The sequence below is a fragment of the Panthera pardus genome, unplaced genomic scaffold, assembly GCF_024362965.1.
Source record: "Panthera pardus isolate Hobbes unplaced genomic scaffold, ASM2436296v1 HiC_scaffold_16, whole genome shotgun sequence".
NCBI lineage: Eukaryota > Metazoa > Chordata > Mammalia > Carnivora > Felidae > Panthera > Panthera pardus.
The window spans coordinates 3,645,052-3,670,146 of NW_026526721.1; the positions used below are offsets into that span (position 1 = coordinate 3,645,052).

Genomic DNA, 25,095 nt, shown 5'->3' on the forward strand with positions numbered 1-25,095 from the left:
CCCTCTTCTAACTGTGGGGGTGGGGGTGGGGGTTCCAGATGCTCGCAGAAGTCTGACTTCTCCACCTCGCACCTGGAGAATCTGCCCGCGGCGGCACAGGGAGTACGAGCCAGGGACGGGTGTGCAAACCTTCACCCCGTCACTGGCCCTGGAGGAAGTTCCAGGTACCGGCCTCCGCCTCCAAGGTCTGACTGGCTGCGAGATGCCCGAAGGGCAACCGGGGGGTTGGTGCATGTGTGTGTGTGTGTGTGTGTGTGTGTGTGTGTGTGAGGACCACGCCCTCCAGGCGGGCAGATGCGGATTCCCGGTCAGGTCCCCAGCAGCCGGGAGGCATGGGGTCTCACCAGTGGCACAGAGACAGGGCCATGGCCGACAAGCACAGGGCATCTGCTGCATAATCTGAAACACGGGCTTCAGATAGATTACTTTCGACAACCTACCCGTTGGACCCCCTTCTCCCCACCAGAGGGAAAGCTTGCCGCCATGGTGATGGTTTCTGGCACGACGTTCCCTGCATCTGCACGGGTGGCCGGCTGAGCTGAGGGCGGAGAGCCGCGGCCGGCTGGACTGCTCCTGTGTCACTTCCAGAAGCGTCCCAGGTCACCTGTCCCTTCTGGGGTGCCGACGTGCTCTGAATTTCCCCCCAAATTGCTTACTTGCACCCTGGAAGCTCCCACCCTCCTGCTTTCCTTGGTCGGGTGGGGGCAGCGAGGGGGGCTGCAGACAAGCCGAGCTCCCCGGTCTCCCTGTGGTGCCCACGGCGGCCGATAGTGGTTGCCAACACAGTCCTGGAGGCACCGGAGGAAAAGGCAAGGAAGGGGAAGGGACAGAAGCCATCACTGCCCGAGGGTCCAGAGAGCTCACACCCAGAGGGCCGCCTTTTTTTTTTTTTTCTTTTAATCTTTTTAAGATTTATTTATTTTTTTTTATTTTTATTTTTTTTTTAATTTTTTAAACGTTTTTATTTATTTTTGAGACAGAGAGAGACAGAGCATGAATGGGGGAGGGGGCAGAGAGAGGGAGACACAGAATCGGAAGCAGGCTCCAGGCTCTGAGCCATCAGCCCAGAGCCCGACGCGGGGCTCGAACTCACAGACTGTGAGATCATGACCTGAGCCAAAGTCGGACGCTTAACCGACTGAGCCACCCAGGCGCCCCAAGATTATTTATTTTTGAGAGAGAGAGAGAGCTTGAGTCGGGGAGGGACAGAGAGAGAGGGAGACCCAGAAGCTGAACCAGGCTCTGAGCCATCGGCCCAGAGCCCGCCGTGGGGCTCGAACTCACGAACCGCGAGATCATGACCTGAGCCGAAGTCAGACGTTTCACCGACAGAGCCCCCCCCCCCCCCCCCCCCCCCCCCCCCCCCCCCCCCCGCCCAGGCGCTCCCAGAGAGCCTTCTTCAAAGGAGACCTAGAAACTTCCCAGGCCTGGCCGCCAGGTGGGGCTCTGGGGAAGGCAGCCCACTCATGCCTCCTGGTCACTGGAAAATTCCAGAATCTTTTCCAGCCCCCGGCAGCTGCCTCCTGGCCTGACCCGAGTGACACATCTCACCTTCCTCCCGGCTTCGTCACCACAGCCACACCTGCCAGCCCCCACCATGACTCAGAGCCCGTAGGCGAGATCCCGGCGCCCCGAGTCCTTTCCATCCCCCAAGGGAGTCGGCCTGCGGCTGCACTCAGTTGCCGGGGCTCCCCGGCCTCAGGCAGAGTCCCTCCGTGGGCCCCTGTAGGGGGGGCTGGGAGGCCCCCTTATCTTCCTGGCAGGGGGACTCGGTTGTCCACTCCCGCACCCTCTCACACGCCCCAGGACAGGAGCCGTCGCCAATCACCCAGAGGGTGGTTGAGGAAAATAACCTTCAGAATGACTTTAAAACAAATTTGTTTATATTCAAGTTAGTTCACATGCAGCGTAGCCTTGGTTTCAGAGTAGAGCCCAGTGATTCATCTCTTACATAGGACAACCCCCCCACCCCCCACCCAGTGCTCATCCCGACAAGCGCCTCCTCTAGCCTGTCACCCATCTAGCCCGTCCCCCACCCACCTCCCCTCCAGCCACCCACAGTTTGTTCTCTGGGTTTCATTCAAAGCCACTTTTTTCAAGTTCCCTTTGGTTTGGGCGCCTGGGTGGCTCAGTCGGTTCAGTGTCCGACTTTGGGCCTCAGGTCAGGATCTCACATTTCGTGGGGTCGAGCCCTGCGTGGGGCTCTTTGCTGACAGCTTGGAGCCTGGAGCCTGCTTCGGAGTCTGTGCCCCCCTCTCTCATGCTTCTCCCCTGCTCATGCTCTGTCTCTCTCAAAGTAATAAACATTAAAAGAAATACATAAATAAGGTTTTCTGCGGTTTACGTGGTCATTGAACGCTATGATTTCAGAATCATTCTTTCTGCTTTAATTGAAGTTTTTATTCAGATAATGATAGAATCACATGCCGTCATAGGAATAGTGCAGAGAGGGGTCTCCTATGAACTGCCCAGTTTTCCCCTAAGGAGAACGTTGCAAAACTACAGTCCAGCAGCAGGCTCGAACCCACGAGCCGTGAGATCGTGACCTGAGCTGAAGTCGGTCGCTCAACGGACTGAGCCACCCGGGCGCCCCAAAGCTCCCCCCATTTAAACCACACCGAACCCCCTCACGGATCCTCCACGCTTGCCCTTGTTCTAAGCCCTGGCAAGCCCTGGTCTCCCTCCTGAAGAATGGCTCACGGCTCTCGCGTCGTGGAACCAAACGGCCTGCGTCTCTCAGGTTGCTGGGTGAGACCGTATGTGCACGGTGCGGGCTTTTAAGAAGCTGCACGCTCTCTCCCGGCGTGGCCCCGACGTTTTACATCCCCGCCAGGAACGTGGGAGGGCTCCAGTTTTCCCAGCCCTGGTCGGCATCTGGTGCTGCGACAGCTTCTCATTTCAGCCATTCTGGTAGGTGAGTGGTGATATCTCACTGCGGTTTTTAATCTGTACTCCCCCAGGGGCTGATGAAAACTCAGGCTTTGATCTGAGAACCCTCCTCATTTCCTGTGTCAGTTGATGCGACAGAATTCCCTCTCAGCACTGCCTTAGCCGCGTCCCGCACCACTTTGATATGTCACGTATTCATTTTCATTCGGTTTATGCACTTCTAAATTCCTTTTGAAACTTCCTTGTTGACCTAAGGATTATTGAGTAGTGTGTGATTTAACTTCCACATGTTCAGAGATTTTCCTGTCTGCTGTCGATTTCTCATCTGATCCCATTATGGTCAGAGAACGTACCTTGTGTGATTTTTTTTTTTAAGTTCTTTTAGATTTGTTGGGATTTGTCTCACGACCCAGTATGTGGTCCTCCTTGGTGAACGTACGTGGACAAAAACAGTGTGTATCTTGCTATTGTGGGGTTGTGTGTCCTGTAAATACCAGCTGGTCCTGAGAGTGAGGTGTGGCTCCCATCCCCTCGTCTGTGCTGATTCCACGACCAGTACTGTCAGTGGCTGGGAGGGCATCTTGGGGTCCCCTATGATAACTGTGGGTAATCTAGTTCCCTTTTCTCCTCTATCAGTTTTTGCTTCATCTGTTGGTGCTGTTTCATCGTAAGAACTAATACATTTTGAAGTCTTAAAAATGCAAAATGACGGGGTTTTTTTTAATGTTTATTTATTTTTGAGACACAGACAGAGCATGAATGGGGGAGGGGCAGAGAGAGAGAGGGAGACCCAGGATCCGAAGCAGGCTCCAGGCTCCGAGCTGGCAGCACAGAGCCGGACGCGGGGCTCAAACCCACGGACCACGAGATCGTGACCTGAGCCGAAGTCGGACGCTCAACCGACTGAGCCACCCAGGCACCCCTAAAACGCAAAATGATGTTTTAAAGCGACAGAAGTGTCATAAAATTTTCAAGAATGCACATACCACATGTTTTATTTTGAGCCACTGTCACCTTCCTCTTCTCGCCATCATCGGTACCGACTCTGGCCGGGGAGGCCAGGACCGTGGACTCAGAAACTGACTTTCCCCTTTGACATGTTTTTGAAATTTGTTTTCATTACCTCCTCATGTGGAAGATGAAAAACAGGAAGGGCAGACTTTCAAGGCAAGTCTAAACTTTCCGCTGACACGCTTCGGAACCATGATGCCCCATGATGCCCCCTTTTAGAAGCAGGGATTTAAAAATAGAATGTCACTAGGGGTGCCTGGGTGGCTCGGTGGGTGAAGCATCCAACTCTTGATTTCAGCTCAGGTCGTGATCCTGGGGTCATTAGGTCGAGCCCCCTTTTGCGCTCCGGGCTGAGTGTGGAGTCTGCTTAAGATTCTCTCTCCCTCTCTCTGTCCTTTGCCCCTCTCCCCCACTTGCACTGTCTCTAAAAAAAGAAACAAAAAAATAGAATGTCACAGAGGAGCTTGTGGATATGAAGCTATTTCCCGCCTCCTGTGTTCAGGGTGCGTTTCACATGAGACCTCTGGGCTGAGTTTGGCCCCAAGCTCGGTAACTCCATCTCCATCTTTCTTGCTATTGAAGAGAGTATCCAAGGATGTGGGGGAGAGAGGAAAATATGGGGAGAATCTTGGATGGCTTCTCATTTATATTTTAAAAATAAAGTCACTCCTGTCAACGTTGCTGGTCATACCATAGAGAGGGCTGCTGACCAACCCGCGCTGGCTCACCCTTTACGTGGTTGCGTCTGGGAGTGTGACTGGGGCGGGCTCCAGCCTTCACCACCTCGGCCTAACCACAGACTCAGGCGGTTTCTTCGTCTCACCCCTACCCCCCAGAGCCCTCCCCGATCACCCGCCTGGGCTAAATCTTAGGGTTGTCAGGAAGAGGAAACAGGATCCCGGCTGGGGGAGATTGTTTCTGCGGTTTGGTTTTGCATAAACTTCCAGTAACAACTGTAATGATAAAAGTCGTAAAACGTTTTCGGTTTTGTCTCCAGCAGGTGTGAGGTTTGCGCAGAAGCTGGAACCCTGACAACTAGCTCAGAGGGATGCCAGGCTGTCATCAGGGCCGCTGTGCCCCGCAGAGACATGAGGACCAGGCGAGGACACAGCCAACGAGCTAGGACTTGGTCTAAGAGTCACAATCCTTTATGCATCATAATCCAAGCATCACTGTGTGACCAGACCTGCCCGAGCTGTAGGACCCAGCCCTCGGTAACCACGTTTAGAAGAAGCAAATAACCAAGGGAAGATGAATAAAAGGTATAAACAGGAAGTAAAGTTTTTTGGGGATCTTCAGACCAACCCCAGGGCCTTTGTCCAGTAAAAGAGTCTCCCTGTCCATCAGTTGAGATTAGAGGACGCTCTGGCCCCTTCTTTGTTCTGCCTTCATCTCTGGGACGTTTATTTATTTATTTTTTTAATTTTTTAAAAAAATGTTTATTTGTGTTTGAGAGAGAGAGAGAGAGAGACAGAGCATGAGCAGGGAAGGGAGAATCCGAAGCAGGTTCTAGGCTCCGAGCTGTCAGCACAGAGCCCGACGTGGGGCTCGAACTCACGAACCTCGAGATCACGACTGAAGTTGGACTCTCAACCGGCTGAGCCACCTGGGCACCCCTATCTCTGGGACTTTTAAATAGCATAGCACAATGGCCTCAGAACAGAACAGGGACCTGAACTGCCATCACCGGGAAGCTCCCAATAATAGTAATTCACGTGCGATGCCTCTTGTTCCTTGCTCAGCGGGAGAAGGGACTGTTCACCAACAGTGCAGGCCAGATGGAAAATCCCCACGTGTGAAATGGAAAACCGACCCGCACGCCTATGTCTGGGGTCGACACGGTTGAAGCTGACCAAAGGGCTTCAGATGTTCAGAGGGGGATTCAGGGGCCACACTTCCCCCATATTCCCCGGCACCGGGCAGAGGAACCAGCGGATGAATTCCAGACTCACCTGCTGGGAGGAGTCGGGCTTTGCTCAGCCCTGGCTGGTGCTGAGCCATGTGGGGGAGGTTCAGCTTGGCACAGCCCGGATGCTGGAGGCGCTGGCTTGCTGGTGACAGACTTGGCATTGGCTCCCTCGTCGCTCGCTGCTAGTTTTAAATGCCTAGGAGGGCATGGTTGGGGCCCAATATTGGCTTTTGGAGACTCGATCCACGGAAGGGGGCGCTGAGCCCTGACGTTTCGTCTCGGAGCGCGCAGGGTGGTGACAGGGGGAGCGGGGCCACGTCAGGGAGTGCCAGTTGCGCAAAATTGTCAAATTTTGGTTCTTAAACCAGAAGACGGCGGTTGGGTGAATGGACGCCTCCGTCCAGGGCGAGTGGAAATGAACATCGCCTGGGTGGAAGTCGGCGTGCGGTGCTGTGTATCCGGAGCCTTAGGAAGAACACGCTCCCAGGCCCAGTAAATGTACTTTGGGGGCTGCCCCAAGGAAACCGTCCTAAGCACAGAAAAAATCATCTCGCATGAAGACGTTCGTGAAAGAAATCCCAGTAATCGTGAAGAATCGTCAACAACCCTGAATTGACCCGTGATGTAAAAATCATCACCGAAGTGCGGCTACGGCGGGTCTGAGGAAGCTTCATGGAAACGTCAGCAGCTTACCGTATGGAATTCGCAGTAACGTGGAGAATGTTCTGGTCACACCAAAAAGAACACGGCAAAGAGGGTGAAGAACAACTCAGTCGGGAAAAGAAGGAGAAACAGCAGGGGGCAAGATGGCAAGTCACATCGGGATTCTGCTTTTCCTTGTCATTGAACTGTTTCTGTAACGAGCGTAACCGACTTTATACTCGAAAATACTGTGTTCGTATGAGCCGCGTGTAAAGATTTCACTCTCCTCCAAAAGGAAGGGGAGTGTTGCCCTGACCCCGCAGTCGGTGAGCCAGTCAAGCGAGGGGTATTGGACCAAGCAGGCCTCCCCGTGGGCCACACCCCGATGTGTTTGCCCCAAGACCTGCTTCCTGGCACCTTCCCTGAAGTCAAACACAGATCTGGGGCCGGCCCGCAGCGTCTGTTATCTTGGAGATTTCAGCAACCTCACTGAGGGAAGCCACCCTTTCCTGTCCCTCAAGTCCTTGTCTCATCCAGAAACCCCAAGGCCATGCAGGGCAGGCCAGGGAGATGCAGACTTGGCCGTGAAGGGAACAGAAATGGTGAACACGGGGAGCCTCTACGCTCTCTCCTCCCTGACACGGCCCCGTCCCAGCCACCACCACCCTGCTCGCCGGGAGACGAAACGTCAGGGCTCAACACCCCCTTCCGTGGATCAAGTCTCCAAACACCAAGATTCAGCCCCGACGGTGGCCTCCTCGGAATTAAACTGTTACAGTCATTTTATTTTATTGTTTAATTGATTCATTTATTTCTAAAGTTTATTTACTTATTTTGAGAGAGAGAGAGCACAAGAGTCAGCAGGGAAGGGCAGAGAGAGAGGGAGAGAGAATCCCAAGCAGCCCCCACACTCAGCATGGAGACCGATGTGGGGCTCGATCCCATGAACCGTGAGATAGTGACCTGAGCCGAAACCAAGAGTTGGACGCTCAACCGACTGAGCCGCCCGGAGCCCCTGTTACGGTCATTTTAAATTATTTCTTTGACTACTAATTATTGTTCTCACCTCTCCCGTAGTTTTTAGGCGTTTACATATGGTCTTCTCAAGTTTTGTGTTCCTATTCTTTGCTTCTGTATCCGGGGGCACTCCAGGGTTTTAAATTCTGACGTGCATAAGACGCTTATGTCTCACAGTTTCTAAACCTTTGTTCATCCTGTGTACTATAAACTTCATAGTTTTAACATATTGTTTTAAATTTTTTTTAACGTTTATTTTTTTGAGACAGAGAGAGACAGAGCACGAACGGGGGAGGGTCAGAGAGAGAGGGAGACACAGAATCCGAAACATGCTCCAGGCTCCGAGCTGTCGGCACAGAGCAAGGGCACAGAACGAGCATCGTTCTCCCAGACCCCGCTGTGCAGAAGCACTATGTCCCTTGACGATTGGGACTGGTCCCTCCAGTCACACCTCCTTCTCTGTCTGCTGTTTTGGAGGCAGGAACAGCAGCCCTCACGGCCAATTCAGTGGACCCAGGAGTGTGTTTCTGATTGGAAGCCAGCCTGTCGTGGGCCACAGCACTCCAGCCCACGAGGGCCGTGGTCATGGGCATCAGAAGCAACATTTCTTCCAGGATTCCCGTCCTATAGTCATCTGTTGCTTGGTGCCCAGACGTGGGCACTTCGGTTGAGAAGGAACCATATACTGCTCTGGTCTAAGGCATCAGCTGACATATGGGCCACCAGCTGCCCGCTGAGCACACGAGTCCACATTCTGTCGAGGTAACTGCTCCCGCGTGCTGGGCCACGTGGAAAGACGGGCGAATTACTTGCCCATCGTTATATTTCCTTGCCCTACGCTGCACTGTTCTGTATCCCAGGCCGTGGACTGTGCATTCTGTTAATTCTCAAGTGTGGGCCGCCGGCAGCTGCGGGCTCAGAGGGAAGGCTCGTGCAGACCCGACCATACAGCGTCCGCCTCGGCCGTGCCTACTTCTCAAGACGTCCGGCCTCCCGGCCCCGAGGGTCGGGGCTCTCGCATCACAGCCCCGCCCGCTCCTGTGAGGCGTGTGCTGTTCTGACGTCCTCTGGAAACCGCAATCTTTACTGATAGCCTGGCCGACGAGCCAGAACAGAACGTTCAAATGTAGTATATGTCACCTCCGAAATCCAAACAGGCCCACGTGCATTTGTTGGGGTGAGTGGTGCAGGTGCAGAGGTTTATCTCCCCCTTTAGAGGGAAGGCTTCCACTGCCCCACACTCCCAAACACCCCACTAACAGGCCGGGGACCCTGAACTTCTGCGGTTGTGATCTCTGACGCACGTGGGCTTTCCGAAGGCGTCCTCGGTCCCATGTTCCAAATCCAGCTGACGTAACCTCACGACACCAGTGTAATGGGCCAGCAGGACGTTTAGCACCGTGTCCAAGGTCTCTCCAGAGTGTTCTGACAGAGCAGGAGAGCTGGCAGGAGCCTCAACCCGCCACACTGTGGGGGTGTATTGTGACCCGGGCCGGACGATAGCAAAATCCTGTGGACTAATTTGTCTAAAGGGAAGGGGGGGAAGGGCAGACATTGTCCGGGTCAGTCGCTGCAGATCAGGGGCCGGGTGGCCGGGGGGTGGGGGTGGGGGGGTGCTCCAGGAAAGCTACCCCCTCTGGAGCCTCAGCTGCAGTTACATTTATGATACTGTAGGCACAGGGCTTAACAGAGGACGGTCTGGGGGCCAAACGTTGCCTGTGAACCTGCAAACTAAAAACGGTTTCTGTACTTTTTAAGGGTTGCAAAAATAAAGCAAAGAAGATGCACGACCGAGAGCAAAGTAGCCCAGAAAGCCTGGTGTACTTACTACTGGGTCTTTTGCAAAGAGGGCTGCCGGTCTCGCTGGGCCTGGGGGGGTCCCCAAGGGACCCATAATGGGACAGACTGGGGCCAAGAGTCCATCTCGGGCCTGAAACCCACGGGATCCCTCTTTGGTGACCCACATGAGTTTGGGTCTCGGGGTTAGTGGTATTCAGAGCTCATATTTAATGACCATCAGAAACTCCAAATATTTTCCTTTCTCTGGTGCTCACTCACCCTGCTTGGATTAGTCTTCCAGAACTGCTGTAATAAAGTACCACAAACGGAACTTACAACCGAAACTTATGGTCACACAGTCCGGAGGCTGGAGGTCCAAAATCAAGGTGGCCCCAGGGTTAGGTCCTTCTGAGAGTGAATCTATCTCAGGCCCCTCTCCCGGCTTCTGGAGACTCAGGCATTCCTTGGCTTGTGTCTTTACATCATCCGCCCTCTGGGTATGTCTGTGTCCGAATGTCCCCTTTTATAAGGACACCGAGCATATCGGATTAGGGTCCACGCCAATGACCTCATCTTAACCTGGTCATCTGCAAAGATCTTATTTCCAAATAAGGTCCATTCACAGGTACTGGAGGCTAGGACTTCCACATCTTTTGAGGGGACACAGTTGAACCCATAGCACTGGTGAGTGGCTCAGATCATTCTGGGGAAGGCTTGGGGAAGACCCATCACGGCACTTGTGGCCTCGATGCAAGGCCCTTCCTCAAAGGGACCTGGCCTCCATCCCATGGTGAAGGATGCTGGTGGTCCCTCTCCAAGGCGGTTCTGAGCACCTGAGTGACAGAGGCACATTCCGGGCGTTCCCAGTGTGGCTAAGAAGGGTGCCCGTGATAGGTGCACTCCAGCGCCCAAGCCTCCTTGAGCCCGAGACCCCATCCTCCGCTGCGGCACCCGGTTTCCTGCACCTACTGTGCACGTGAAGCACCTGGGAACTTTCTAGAATGCAGATTTGACTTCATGACGTCTGCGAGGGAACAGACCACCTTGAGCAGCGAGGCTGAACGTGTGTCGGGACCCTCAGCGTGTCCACTGCATGAGCCGTTGGCCACCACCAAGCCCACGGCTCCAGCCCGCCCAGACGGTGGCTTCTCACCCTGAGCGGGTATGATGATGTCAGTGCTCTGAGCACGGCGCCTTCATTCCCCAGGCTCTCATGCTGCCCGACTCTGCTCTCGACACCCCCAGGCTCCTGTCCAGGAAGGTGTGCAGCTTCCCCGGGGCCTTGGGTCGTGAGGGGTCTAACCCCGACGCACCTGGAGGCCACGTCAGGCGTGGAATGGTCCTGAGGACACTGGGGCCCTGTTCCTGGGCCGACACCTGGGTGAGCTGTGCTGTGGCCCACGCTCTGCGGAGGTTGCTGGGTAGGAGAGCTGTCCCCCTCACACAGGGGCCCAGGGGGTCACCTCTGCTGCTGGATGAGGCCCGGGCCCCCAGCACTCCTCAGTCATAAAACCCCGGTCCCCAGTGCCCCCCGGTCACGGCCCCCAGCCCCGCTCCCAGTCGCAGTGCCCTGACCCCCAGGACGCCACCCAGTCACTGCACCCGGGCCCCCAGCGAGGCCCCCAGTCACAGCGCCCTGGCTCCCAGCCCCCCCTGCCCCGGTTTCAGCACTCCGGCCCCCAGCATGGCCCCTATGTCTCAGCACCCCAGCCCCCAGCGCAGCCCCCAGATCACAGCACCCCACCTGCCAGCCCACCACCCGGTCACAGTGCCCGGGCCCCCAGTGCACCCACGAACCCCCCACCCAGCCATTCCCAGGGAGCAGGGATCACCGCAGGGAACACAGGGAGAACAGCAGGACGCACACCCGTGAATCTGCGTCTCCTTAAATAGATGCCGACCTTTCCACCACAGCGCCCCCCCCATTTCCTGCTGTGAAAGGAACATGATGCGCATTCTGATGGCCCTCGGCAGCCTCCTGACTCCCATGTCCCCGTCCTCCTGTCCCCCTTCCCGGACACAGGTCAGCAACCTGCCCCCCACGCAGGGCTGCCACCTCGGCCTCCCTGGGGCGGCCCTCGCTCTGTGCTCCTTGCTGACCTCGGAAATCTGCATCAGCAATGGGTTCACACTGTAAAGGTCATTCTTATATTTTCACTCAGCTTTGTTTCAATATTTATTCATTTCCATTTACTCATTCATTTTCATCGTCTGCAAGGTACTTGGTGCGCGTATATTTTACGTCCTTTCTCCCTTTCCCTTGTCAATAAACATGTATGAACATTTATATTGTTTCCTCTTTTATTTTTCCTCCCTCCTCCTGATTTCCTCCTCCCTGTCTCTTTCCCTCCCTTCCCTCCCTCCTTCCCTCCTTCCATTCTTTCTTCCTTTCTCTTTCTTCTTTCTTTCCTTCTTTCTTCCTTTCTCTTTCTTCTTTCTTTCTTTCTTTCTTTCTTTCTTTCTTTCTTTCTTCCTCTTTATTTCTTTCCCTTTCTCTTTCTTTCTTTCTTCCTTTCCCTTTTCTTTCTTTCTTTTGTTCTTTCCTTCTTTCCCTTTCTTTCTTTCTTCCTTTCCCTTTCTTTCTTTCTTCCTTCTTTCTTCCTTCCTTCCTTTCTTCTTTCTTTCTTTCTTTCCCTTTCTCTTTCTTTATTTCTTTCCCTTTCTTTCTTTCCTTCTTCCTTTCTTCCTTTCCTTTTTCTTTCTTTCTTTTGTTCTTTCTTTCTTTCTCTTTCTTTCTTTCTTCCTTTCCCTTTTCTTTCTTTTGTTCTTTCCTTCTTTCCCTTTCTTTCTTTCTTTCTTTCTTTCTTTCTTTCTTTCTTTTCTTCCTTTCCCTTTCTTTCTTTCTTTCTTTCTTCCTTTCCCTTTCTTTCTTTCTTCCTTCTTTCTTCCTTCCTTCCTTTCTTCTTTCTTTCTTTCTTTCTTCCTTTCCCTTTCTCTTTCTTTCTTCCTTTCCCTTTCTTTCTTTATTTCTTTCCCTTTCTTTCTTTCCTTTTTCCTTTCTTCCTTTCCTTTTTCTTTCTTTCTTTTGTTCTTTCTTTCTTTCTCTTTCTTTCTTTCTTTCTTTCTTCCTTTGCCTTTCTTTCTTTCTTTCTTTCCCTTTCTCTTTCTTTCTTCCTTTCCCTTTCTTTCTTTATTTCTTTCCCTTTCTTTCTTTCCTTCTTCCTTTCTTCCTTTCCTTTTTCTTTCTTTCTTTTGTTCTTTCTTTCTTTCTCTTTCTTTCTTTCTTTCTTCCTTTGTCTTTCTTTCTTTCTTTCTTTCTTTCCCTTTCTCTTTCTTTCTTCCTTTCCCTTTCCTTCTTTATTTCTTTCCCTTTCTTTCTTTCCTTCTTCCTTTCTTCCTTTCCTTTTTCTTTCTTTCTTTTGTTCTTTCTTTCTTTCTCTTTCTTTCTTTCTTTCTTCCTTTGTCTTTCTTTCTTTCTCTCTTTCTTTCTTTCTTTCTTTCTTTCCCTTTCTCTTTCTTTCTTCCTTTCCCTTTCTTTCTTTCTTTCTTTCTTCCTTTCCCTTTTCTTTCTTTCTTTCTTTCTTTCTTTCTTTTTCTTTCTTTCTTCCTTTCTCTTTCTTTCTTTCTTTCTTTCTTTCTTTCTTTCTTTCCCTTTCTTTCTTCCTTTCTTTCTTCTCTTCCTTTTTTAAAAAGCTTCTCCCTTTCTTCCTCCTTTCTTTTTTTGAAAGGTATTACAGGCAATGATGCAAAGATGGTCCTTGTCCGTGTTTCCTTCTGCCCAAATGTGGGGGGTTTACCTGTGGGACACAGTAGACCCAGAACCAGGGGAACTGCTGGATTGTGAGCCTATGTAGCGTCAACTCCACTGAACATCACACACTTCTCTCCCAAACTGTTGTGCAATTTGCATTTCTGTGTCTGAGAGCTCCCACATCACCCTGAGAAGTGAGTAGTGGTTTTCCTTCATCATGAGCAACATTGCAGATGCAGCCCCCGCCCCCCCAGGCCCATCCCTGACAAACTGAACCCCACAGAGGACTCTGCGCCCTGGTCCCCCCACCCCGGGTCCTGCACATGGGGCCTCTCCTGGAGACCCTGGTTGGCGGGCATGAGAGGGGCCTGGGCTCAGGGTGGGAGCTCCCCTCCAGAGGGGCCGCAAGGACTTACTCACCAGGCACAAGGAAAGTGAGCACCTCTCCAAGGCTAGCCGTTCTCAGAGCCCCATCTTTCAATGAGGAAAAACTATTTCTCCTATGGCTCATTCATTCATTCATTCATTCTTCCACAGATATTTATGGAATAAGGACGGAGATCAGCGTTGGGCCACCGGAATGCACAGAGCACACAGAGCCCCCTGCCTTTGCGGACCTTCTGTCTCCAGGGGACAGAGCAAGTTCCCTGTGCACCGGGACGGCAAAGGCTCCGGGACGGAAGACCCCAGAGCAGCTGGGGCCAGGGGAGCGCAGGCTGCAGGTGGCTCTTGAGCACAAAGTCAAGGGGGCCTCACTCGGGGAACTGAGATGGGGAGAGCGGTCCCCCAGAGGGAGGAACACCTGTCCTCAGTCGGTTTAGATGGTTGCTCTTATCTACACAACTTCTGGTTATGAACATGAAATTTTAAAAAGATAATTTAGGCACGCCGGGGTGGCTCAGACGGTTGAGCATCCAACTTCGGCTCAGGTCATGATCTCACAGTGTGAGTTTGAGCCCCGAGTCGGGCTCTGGGCTGACAGCTCGGAGCCTGGAGCCTGCTTCAAATTCTGTGTCTCCGTCTCTCTCTGCCCCTCCCCCACTCGTGCTTTCTCTCCCTCTCTTTCTCTCTCTCTCTCTCTCTCTCAAAAACAAATAAAGATTAAAAAAATTTTTTTAAGGGAAAAGAAAAAAAAATTAGGTAAGTAAGTAAAAATGCTCATGCACGTCCTCTGAGTGGGATGTTAAACTTTCCGAGTTTTCAATGTTGGTGCCCCGCGGATCGTGAGCCCCTTCGGGGGAGTCACGTTTCCTCCGGGAGGGACCTCATTGCGCTTTGGTCACATACGACTTTGCCACAGAAATGCCCAACAGAGACAGAACTCCTGGAGAGAAGATGACGTTCGAAGTCCCGAGTGCTCTGGTGGAGAGGGGAGGGGACACGGGCCTGTCCCCTTCCTGCTCCTCTTGTCCCGCCAGGGCTCTCCCCCTTGCCCCCACCTGGATTCTCAGAATCTCAGATCGATGGAGAACGTGGTCTGATGGCTGGGCCCTGTTTGCTCCTTCTCCTTCCCACCCCACCCCCCACCCCGTCCCCGCATCAGCCGACCCCGTGAAGGGTGACCCCGTGAGCCACTGTTGACACAACTGTGATTTTTCGGGCCACCTCTCCCGTGACTCACTCTTCGGTGAGTGAAATGTTGACATTCGCAGGAGGGCCTCCACTGCGGTTAGGAGCTGGATGGGGTCGTGGCCCAGGAGACTCCCACGGCACAGGAGGGACCTTCTGAGGTCCCTCAGCTAGATGACAATTCAGCACTTGCTTGTATCAGCACACTGTGTTGATCAGAGGAGATTATGCGGAGTGGAGAGTTGCAGGACCCTCCTTAGGCAAATGTTACCTAACACTCATTGGGCAAACAGAGCCTGCATAAAATCCAGAGCCTGGACGGGTTCTCATCCCTGACTCGTGGTCTCCGGTAGAGCAGAGAGGAAGGTCACGGCCGCCATGGAGCCCAGGGTTCTCTGCGTCCTGCTGTTGGTGTCCACACTGGCCCTCAGTTCCTTGGCCCAGGGCCAGCTGGGTAAGCAGCCTTCTCCCCGCTTCACGGTGGGCACCAGACCTGGGTCAGCCCCTGGCGGGGGGGGGTGGACACCGTGTGTCACAGTCCATGTGTTTGAGCCGAGCACTGTTCTGGGCCCTGGGAGGATTTTGGAGGGTGAAGGCAGGTGGAAAGCAGCGAAAGAGCAGAGGCCACAGAAGCTCCGAGCGCTGCTGGGAGGACGCGGGTGGACGCCCCAGTGGAAATCGCTTTCTCGTAGTTCTGTCATGCGACAGCGACGGTCCATTGAATGGACAGCAGCTTGGAAACCTTGACTTCCGGTCGAGCAGTGCCGGCCGGGAGGGGCCGCATCACCCAGCGAGCCCCCCGCCCCCACCCCCAGCTGCCACTTCGCCCTCGGGCAGGGGGAGGGACGCAGAGCTGCGTCTGAACGTGCACGCGCATGTGTCCTCCTGACTTCACAGCCTCCCTGTGTGTGTGTTTGGGGGGGGGGGGCCATGCCACCTCCCCTTTCGGGTGCAGAGCCAGACCCAGGGAGCCTGCCATCCTGCAGGGGCCGCCCAGCCGGTGGGAGATGGTCCAGAACTTTCCCACGAAGCCACGGAACCCTTTCTTCAGAGAAAGCTTGAGGCGATCCTCCCCTTCATGTGCTTTGCCGGGTCTAACAGAGGAACAGACGTGGGTTCGGCCCCTTCAGTTCTCGTGTGTAGGCCACACGGGAGCCCCGCGTCCCCTGCGCGGTCTGGCCACGTGGTCTGGCTTCCATCACCAGCCCCCACTCCGGGTTAAAGCTGGCGCCCACCCACCCCAGCCCCTGCGTCTTTCTTGCAAACGGGGCGATGCCTCCGGAAAGGCACCTTGCTCCCCCTCTCTCTTGACTGCCTTTGAGCACGCCGCTCCCCCTGCAGGATACCCCCACGGCCTTGTCCCCAACTAGAAGCCCTCCTTGCTTCGTTCAGTCTGGTCCCTGTCCGTCCCGTGCTTGCCCTCAGCACCCTGGGACGGACACACTGTGCCGTTCGGGGCATTTACTTGGCTTTCTCCTCCCTTAGGCTGCTAGCTTCTTAACAACGACTGTCCTATTTTTAGTTTCCGGGTCCCCAGCTCCCGGCACAGGGCCCCGCACGAGCTTGACCTTCACCGTCTGGTTTTGCTGTGCTAATTTCTGTTTCTAGCACGCACAAATGATGCTCCATAGGTGCTAAGCGGAGTTATTGTTGGCTGGAATGAATGAATGCATCCGTAAGTTCTGTCGGTGGACGTGACATTTACAAATCCCGGGCACCTTGCGATGGCCCTGAGCTTCTGTGCCTTTGCATCTAGAGACGAGGGACAGGGTGTCCCTCTTGTCCCCTGAGCCCCGAGTCCCCATCAGCGGCGCCAGCTGGCTGCCGATTCAACTGGAGAAGGAAGGCAGACGACAGCCCAAGACCTGACTTGGCCTCTTGTCCCCTATAGGTTCAGAGATGTGCGTTGTGGATCCTCACAAGAGGACGAACTGTGGCTCCCCGGGAATCACGCCCTCCCAGTGCAAAGATAAGGGCTGCTGCTTCGACAACACTGTGCGTGGAGTCCCGTGGTGCTTCTTCCCCGTGGCCGTGGACAACCCTCCCGAAGGTAGGGCCGGGGCGGCTCTGGGGGGTCTGAAGGTGTAGGATGAGTGACGGGACGGCCCTGGTCCGCACTGCCGGCCGTGTCTGCATGGCCAACGGGGGCCGCGGGGTGGCCTTGGGGGGTGGCGTCGGGCCGATGTCGGGCTGGGGACACAAAGACCGGGCTGAAACGTCGCCCGGCGAGGAGCTCTGTCTGCTCGTGGCTTTTCTTCGCGTGGCTAACCGGAAGCCTCTGACGAATCCTGGTTGCTCCTTACCTGCCGCTTGGCTGCAGTGGAGCAAACGCCAACCACGATATGAGGCTGGAGCGAGTTTTCCAAGGAAATGTCCCCCTTGGGCTGCCGAGTCCAATTTCTGTGGTTCTTTACCTCTCACTGCCTCGCGCCTTCTCCCCCCGCCTCACCCTGCAGAGGAGTGCTCCTTCTAGACGCGCTTCGGCCGAGCCTCACCAGGAGCGGCCATGGCCTCCCCGGTGGCCGGGAGCCCAGCCCTCGGGGCCTCCGCACCTGCACCAGCGCTCACGGCGTGGACGGACTCACACACTCCCCTGCTCGAAATTGGCTTAAAGATTAAAAGACATGGATGTTACTCGCGTTTTCAGTTCTTGTGAAAAACTGCACATGATTGGACTTTGCGAGGGCCCGAGGAGGGAATGACGCGCTCACCGTGCCACCAAGGCCTCCTAGGCGTGTGTCAGCGGTGGGCGTCAACCCATAGGCCTGCTAGATGGTCTCGGGCAAAGCTCGCGTCCTGGGGAGGGCGGTTGGTCTGGTCCCCGGCACCAGAGGGGTGGGCTCACCCCCATGACATGGAGCCCCAGGCCTTTCCCCGGGGACCTGCCGCCCACTCCCCACCTTCCTTCTTACCTGACTCCCACTCGACATAAAGCGGAGGCGAGTACTCACTCTCCCAGCCTCTCGCAGCTGCAGGAGGCTGCGTGGCTTCCTTCTGACTCTTGAGGCACAAGGGAGTCTATTCCGAGGCTCTGGGGAGCGACTTTTCCTCCTTGGGAGAAGAGCTCCCTCTGGCGGTCCTGGCCAGGCTCTGCAGCCTTGCCTTCGGACGCTGTGTGCTCTGAGGGTGTGATGTGCTGCTCCAAGCAGCCGTTCTGTGCTAATGAGGAAAAGGCATAGAACTAGAGGTTTGACACCCCTGGGCTCCTGATTTGACTCACCCACCTTGAGACTTCATGTTGAGTAAACCCAAATGTCCCGACGGGTTAAACGACTGCTCGTTTGGTCTTCTGTTCCTCGACCACACATAACCAAGGCCCAGCCACCGTGGGGGGAGAGGGGTGCAGCGAACTCTCACCCAACGTGAAAGTCCTTCGGCAGAGTCCTCCCTTGAGCTGTTAAAGGAGCAGGCAATCTATCGGTTTCCTCCTTCACACCCAGCACTCCCCCCCGGCTACTCCCTAAACCCTTGGTGTGACGCAGGCTCTCAGCGGAAGCTCGGGGTCCTTGTCAGGAGTGAACGGCAGGTGTTGCGGGGACAGTTAAAAGGCGTATCTTTCTGTTTTCGAAACCAACTCCCTTACAAATGATATCTCGTCCTTATCTTCCCAACTGACGAGGATGGGCGGGAGAACGTTTGCCAGTCTCCCGCGTGAGCAGGCACACAGCCCGACCAGCCCAGCCACCCTCCTGGATCACGGGCTCTCCAGAATCCGGGTCTGTGATAATTTCAAGGATGCAGCTGAGAGAAAGGAGGGGGTGGAGGACGCCTTCGCTCCTTCCCGTGTCACACGGGACCTAGCGTGCTGGACAATAGACGACTTCTCTGCTGGAGCCAACAAGCAGGGCATGTGATAGTGAGATGCTCCCCCCGCCCCGACTCCCCCAGAGGGCTGTGTGGCTCAAGCGGCACTTTCCGTGACCCGCTGACCGGGGGCTCCTTGGTCGCAGTGCTCCCGTGGCTGGGAGTGTCCAGCAGGGACGGGCCTTCCTCCTGGCCCATGTACCAGGAGGGGCCCCGGACCTGGTGACTAGCTGTGTCCCCACCTTCCTTGCATTTCCCTGGATTTCTGCCCGGTGAGGGCGGGGTGGGGGGAGGGGCTGAAGGCTGGTAGTGTCTCCAGCTCCCCCTCCCATCATGTGACACGGGGAGAAATCCGGGTCCGGCATCCGCTGGGGACCATCCAGGATGCGTGGCTGTGTGATCTTGGCCCCACCATCTGGACTGCAGACTAGAGAGAGCCTGGGGACTCTGCAGGGATGGCCCTGCCTCCAGAGGGGACACGCGGCCTTCTGTCCCTGCCTGGGAGGTGGGGCACAAGGGAGGTTCAGTTTGGTCTCTGCTACTCTGTCCTTGTGGAAAATCGCACCCTGTCCAAGAATCCCGCCAGCAGACTACAGACGAGGGGAGGGCGAGAGAACACTCAGGCGGCAGCGGGGGTCCTGACATATCAGAGGGGTGGGGCGCCCCGAAGGCTCTAGGACTCGAACTGCCTTGGCGACACTCAGTATAAGCTGCTCTGTGTCCCTTGGTCCCTCCGTCCCTTGGTGGCCCGCAGCTCCCTGAAGCTTTGCTGCGGGGGCTGGGGAGCCCGAGGGGTAACGTGGGCGCAGAGGCTAGAGCTGGGGTCGGGGGCACTGGGGGCGTGCGGCTTTCTCCTCGGGCCCAAGGAGGGAGGGTGCCTGGCAGAACAGAGAGGCTCTGCGGTGGTGACAGGGGCTGTGTCCTCAGCGCTGGGAACACAAAGGAGTCACTGCTTCATGGGTGGACCTATGGCCCCCTCCCGGCCCCCTCCCAGCCCCCTCCTGACCACCCTCCCGGGCCCACTCCAGCTCCTCACTGGACTCCTCCCGGCCCCCTCCCAGCCACCCTCCAGGCCCCCTCCAGCCCCTTCCTGACCCCCTCCAGCCCCCTCCAGACCCCTCCCAGCCCCCTCCTGACCACCCTCCCGGGCCCACTCCAGCCCCCTACTGGACTCCTCCCGGCCCCCTCCCAGCCACCCTCCAGGCCCCCTCCAGCCCCTTCCTGACCCCCTCCAGACCCCTCCAGACCCCTCCTAGCCCCCTCCTGGCCACCCTCCCAGCCACCCTCCAGGCCCCTCTGGCCCCCTCTTCGTCCCCTCCAGATCCCTCCAGGCCCCCTCCAGGCCCCTCCAGTTCCCTCCAGCCCCCTCTCCAGGCCCCGGTGCCACCCCCAGCCCTCCCCTGCCTCCCAGCAATAGGAACCCGGGGTGGCCTGGTTGTGGCAGCCTGGGCCCCCTTGAGTCCTTGAAGTGCCAAAGGGGGTGGGAAGCAGGCAGCTGTGGCAACAAAGCACCTTCGTGGGAACCGTTGTGCTGCTAAGGCGCCAGGAAGGACGTGTCTGTCACACGCGTGCACACACGCACGCACACTCGGCTCTTAAAGGGCCCCGGGGAACCCAGCGAAGGGGGCCATTTGGGGCAAGCCTTCCATACCTTACACCGCTGGATTTCCGTCGGAGGAGAGGAGGCCACCCGATAACTGCTCTGTTTGAACACATCTCTTGGCAGTGGAAAGATTTGTATATTTTCTATGTCGTTTTCAGGAACAGGCAATGGAGTGATGTGTCTGCTTACAGTGATCTTGGTTTTACTAGACACGAAGCTAAAATGCCAGCTTGATCCATTTAAACCCTGGCAAAGCTGTCCTTCCCATCCCGCTTGTTGCCCTTTTCCCACCAGCCTGGAAGCCAGCATCTCAGGGGACCTTCCAGAACTTTCCACGTCCTTGAAGGACTTCAGGAAGTCTCCCGTGGCAAGTGATTCACGTTTCAGGCGGAGTTGGGGGATCTCGTAGGTAGACAGCTGGCGTGGGAGAGAGCTGGTCTCCGTCAGCCCTGGAACGGACCCAGAATCTCGGAATGCACGACGGAGGAGCTCCCAGGAGAGGAGCGGGGAGGACGATGGAGAGGGGCCAGGCCAGGGCGGGGGCACGTCCTGACCTTGAAGTTGACGGGGCTGCGGCCCTGAGGTTCCAGTGACACCCTGAAGCCAGATAACCCTCTCCCCGCTTTCTCCTCCAGCTGGAGTCGGTGTGTTAGCTCAGGCCACCTCAGTGAAGGACCGCACACTGAGGGACAGCACAGAACGTGCTGGGGATCCTCTCTCCCCCCCCCTTTGTGCCCCTTCCCAGCTCGTGTGCTCTCTTTCTTTCTCTCAAAGTAAATAAATAAAATAAACTTTAAAAAAAAGGTAGACGGTAACCTGTAGGACATGTGACATGACGAAAGGGAACAAACAACAGAAATGTTGCCAAAAACAGGCAGGGCTGGAGAGGCCAGGCCACCAGAAGCAGACTGTGCGTGTCTGGGCTGACAGCTTTCTGACACCCCTCGGTCAGGTACCCATCGTGACTCCCGTCAGGGCCCAAATGGGGGTCCATGTGTCAACCCCAGAAACACAGACTAATGTCACGGCTGTTCTGCGGGTCACCGTGGGCTATGGCTGGGCGGGAAGCGTTCACCCCGGGTCTCTCCAACGAAGCCTGAGCTGGTGGTGGCCCCTGGTGCCATCCATGTCCCGGCCCCTTGCTCAAACGCCGATTCTGGTCCCGGTTACCATGCGTCGGTGGAAAGTCCGAGAACAGGACAGGACCTGTGAGTATTTCCTGACCCAGGATCAGGTGTGTGGTCCTTCTAAACCCACCTGCACCTCAGGCGAAATGTTAACCTGCCTCTCGATTTTCACACGCGTTACAGATGGATTACCACGCTCTGTGGCTTTGCTCCACGAGCCTTCCTGTTCTGTGTACCTGTTGGCGACCCTTTCTTCCGGATGATTTCCCACACAGGAACAGGGTTCTGTTCAGAAAAATGTTGAACTAAACGCCAGACCAGGAACCAGTTCTTGAAGCCAAGTTGTGGTTTCAGATCATGTTTGTAGGGTCACTGACAAGGATATTGTTAGCTTAAGAAAACTCCCTCACCTTTCTCCGTGAGTTCGGGGAAAGGCGGTTGGTGGAAAGGTTCAGTGCCTGCGAGCCTGATAGGAAACATCAGCTCAAAGAGAGACACACACATGGCAAGCCCAGCACCGGAACTTACCGGAAGGTGTCAAGGGCTCCTAGGGAACAGTCACTCGTGTAGGGTCCGAGCAGATGGAAAGTTACAGTTGGCAACAGGAAGAGCATTGGCATTGTTATTAAAGGGATTTCTTGACTGTTCTCAGCTCGTAACATTGCTCTGAGCTGGCCGTTTGGGGGGTAGCAGATTGAATCGGGGAAAACCACACACAGCTACATACGTATGTGGTGCCACACGACTGAGTGACCTGAAAGTTGGGGACGTGTACTCTAAAGGCAAACGTGGAAAGGACTTTCAGTCAGTGCAGAGGACTTGGAAGGGCTGAGTTTACCTTCCTTGCAAGCCGACAGACTGCCAGGTGCTGGCAGAGGATACGAGATTCCTGGTTCAGAGGCAAAGGGCTTTGTTACTCATGGCAGAGCCCACGGCGTGGGCCTCAGCATCTTTGTGCTGCCTCCCTTTGCCCCCAAGTCCTCCTGGGGTGGCATGGACGGGCCCGGACGGATGCGGGCTCACACAGTGGGTTGCAGTAGAGGCGGGGAGCTCTGACCACTTCAGGGACTCCAGTCTTTTCAGGGGCAGGAAGCTTGCCTGCCTTTGTCCTGGAGGGAGGCATCGTATCTACCTTCCGTGGTTGTTTGCTGCACAAACATTGGACAGCTGAGATCAAGAGCAGTTTATGAGTCACATACACTCACCCCAGGGGGGGAAGACGTCACGCCGCACAGGGCCACATGGGTTGCAACCCCGGGAACAGAAAGAGCCCCGAGGGCTGTGGCAGGAGGCTCTCTGGAGGAACGAGAGAGGGTGGAGTGCCTTCAGGAGGTTCCCACAGGAGAGGGTGGCTGGCTTGTTTGAGTAATTCTGCGGCTGGCTTGGGAGGGAGACCCACCGCTCAGGGGTGAGTAGAAACCGTGCCTGGCCCCTTGATAAGGAGGGTTGTTTGGCCAGGGGGCCATATCTGTGGGAGCAGAGCAGGGAGGGGAACTTGAGCTTCGCCACTCGAAGCCCTCCAGTTCTACCAGATGCCAAGGCAGCGTGTACCCCTAAACCTTGATTGTAGGTCCCATACTGTATGGATCGTTAATGCCTCGTTCACATGCACAGAAATGAGACACTCGTGGAGAACTGTCTCCCAACAATGTGTACCCAATGTATCGTTTTCGAGACCAGATTACGGAAGGAGAGAAAAAGCAAAAAACAAAACAAACGTGGAGGCGTTTTTCAAGAGCAGATTACAGAAGAAGGAGAACAAACATCGAGGCGTGTTCCCGCAACATCTTCTTTCCAAATGAAATAAAATACAAATATTTCCCTCCATCTTTATTTTGAAAGTTCACTGTTAGAGAGTTTTAAGACTAGAATACGGGGTATGGAGATTTTTCTTTCATAAAGGGCCAGATAGTAAATAGTTCAGGTCTTGTGGGGTTTACAGTCTCCATCACAACTCATAAGGTCTTCCACTATAACGTGAAAGCAGTCATAAACGGGGTTGAAATGGGCATGCTGGCTTCTCATAAAGTTTTATTTAAAAAACAGACAATGAGCCCACGGGCCATAGTTTGCCAACTTCTATGACAGTGTATTATTCTTCCTTGATATGTAGTGACCTGTATGGTTCAAATATTTTTAAGTTTTAAGATTGGCCAGATCATGGCTTGTCTCAGCGTGGTGCCGGGTAAAAAAAAAACAAAGTACCCACTCAGATACCACAAGTATCTGACGTCTTCGAGTAATTTAAATCATTTTTAAAAATTTTCTAAACAAATTTATTTATTTTGAGAGAAACAGAGTCAGGGGGAGTCGGGGAGGGGCAGGGAGAGAATCCCAAGCAGGCTCCACACTGCCAGCACAGAGCCTGATGCAGGGCTCAAACCCACAAACTGTGAGATCATGACCTGAGCCAAAACCAAGAGTCAGATGCTTAACTGACTGAGCCACCCAGGAGCCCCTAAATCTTTTTTTTTTTTTTGATAAGTCTATGTATTTATTTTGAGAGAGAGAGAGGAGGGGAGGGGCAGAGAGAGAGAGAAAATCCCAAGCAGACTCCACGCTGTCTGTGCCGAACCCTAGTCTGGGCTCGAACCCACAAACTGTGAGACCATGACCCGAGCTGAGATCAAGAGTCGGACTGTTAACTGACTGAGCCACCCAAGTGCCCCTTCAAGAAATTTCAATCTTAACAGGAGTCTTTCAAAAAAGTTCAAGGGGGAATTTTATCACACAGCACATTGAAAACGGTGCTAAAATTCATGTCTGTCTAATTATATCTCTCAAATATAGGTTATCAAGAATCTCCAATGTCATTCCCTCCCAGACTCTATCAGAATTCCTATCACCATTGGTTCATTTGCTTATTTCTTCTCCCAGTTTTAGCCACGTTTTTTATTATATGGATGATTTTAGTTTGGGGCTTTAAAGATTCTATTATTTAGCAAGTTTTAAAATATTTTATTTATTTTTGAGAGAGAGAGAGGACAACAGAGGAGAGGCAGAGAGAGGGAGACATAGAATCCGAAGCAGGTTCCAGGCTCTGAGCCGTCAGCACAGAGCCCGACGCGGGGCTTGAACCCACAGACCCCAAGATCAGACACTTAACCAGCTGAGCCCCCCCAGGCGCCCTTTTTCAGCCGATTTATTGACCAGCACAACCAAACTGCCGACGCCTGCATGCTGAGGAGGGGGCTGGAGGATCCCTGCTCTTCTGGATTTGAGGAGACTGGGTCTGTAAATGCTGGAAGTAAAAGTACATTTTCCCCTGATGATAGTGTAAAAATGATATATTATTGGGGTGCCTCGGTGGCTCAGTGAGTTAAGCGTCCCACTCTTGATCTCGGCTCCGGTCATGATCTCACGATTCGTGGGTTCAAGCCCCGCGTCGGGCTCTGTGCTGACAGCGCGGAGCCCGCTTGGGATTCTGTCTCTCTCTCCCTCGCTCACTCTCTCTCTCTCTCAAAATAAATAAGTAAACTTAAAAATGTGAGATTTTGTCTTACTCAGGTTTTAGGGGGCTTGTGACACTTTGAAAAGCATTTAAACTTCTTCATTCCACCTCTCCTCTTACCTCTCCTTGGGACACCTGCTCACTCTCTGTCTCTCTCTGTCTCAAAAGTAAATAAAACATTTAAAAAAGTTTTTAATGACACACAGGTGCCAAGCAGGTGCCACGCTGAGTGGATCCTGCCAGCTGAGAAGGGGGCACTCACACCCTGCGTTAGAGGTCACCGCAACCTCAGCCAGAAACACGACCTTGAAAAGCCCCGGACAACAGGTTTGCAGGTGGCCGATTCTCTTGGCTTTTGTTACATGCCTAAAAAAAACCCAAAACAAATGGTCTGAAATCTCTGTGCCTTCTTCTGCTCAATTTTGCTGTGAACCCAGAATGGTTCTAAAAATAAAAGCCATTTTTAATTTTTTTGGTGTATTTATTTATTTCTGAGACAGAGCACGAGTGGGGGAAGGGCAGAGAGCGAGAGAGACACAGAATCCCAAGCAGCTCCAGGCTCCGAGCTGTCAGCACAGAGCCCGAAGCGGGGCTCGAACCCAC

At 54.4% G+C, this 25,095-nt stretch overlaps 1 protein-coding gene and 1 long non-coding RNA gene across 2 annotated transcripts; one reads left to right on the forward strand and one right to left on the reverse strand.

Moving 5' to 3' along the window:
* Positions 1-4,760: 4,760 nt before the first annotated feature.
* Positions 4,761-13,570, reverse strand: LOC109256967 (uncharacterized). Its single transcript, XR_002075854.2, has 3 exons — positions 13,359-13,570; positions 5,853-6,338; positions 4,761-4,853 (listed from the first exon to the last, which is right to left on the reverse strand). It is a non-coding gene; the product is annotated as an uncharacterized LOC109256967 (long non-coding RNA).
* Positions 13,571-14,700: 1,130 nt separating this feature from the next.
* Positions 14,701-17,141, forward strand: TFF1 (trefoil factor 1). Its single transcript, XM_019432739.2, has 3 exons — positions 14,701-14,961; positions 16,405-16,557; positions 16,964-17,141. Exons 1-3 carry the CDS (start codon positions 14,886-14,888, stop codon positions 16,978-16,980), a joined length of 246 nt encoding a protein of 81 aa, XP_019288284.1. The 5' UTR covers positions 14,701-14,885; the 3' UTR covers positions 16,981-17,141.
* Positions 17,142-25,095: the final 7,954 nt, after the last annotated feature.

What these genes read in the sequence shown, in the direction of transcription:
- TFF1 (XM_019432739.2), top strand. Translation starts at nt 14,886, where the DNA reads ATGGAGCCCAGGGTTCTCTGCGTCCTGCTGTTGGTGTCCACACTGGCC. An exon ending in CTTGGCCCAGGGCCAGCTGG is followed by an intron (nt 14,962 to 16,404) that starts GTAAGCAGCCTT and finishes CTATAGGTTCAG; the next exon opens with AGATGTGCGTTGTGGATCCT.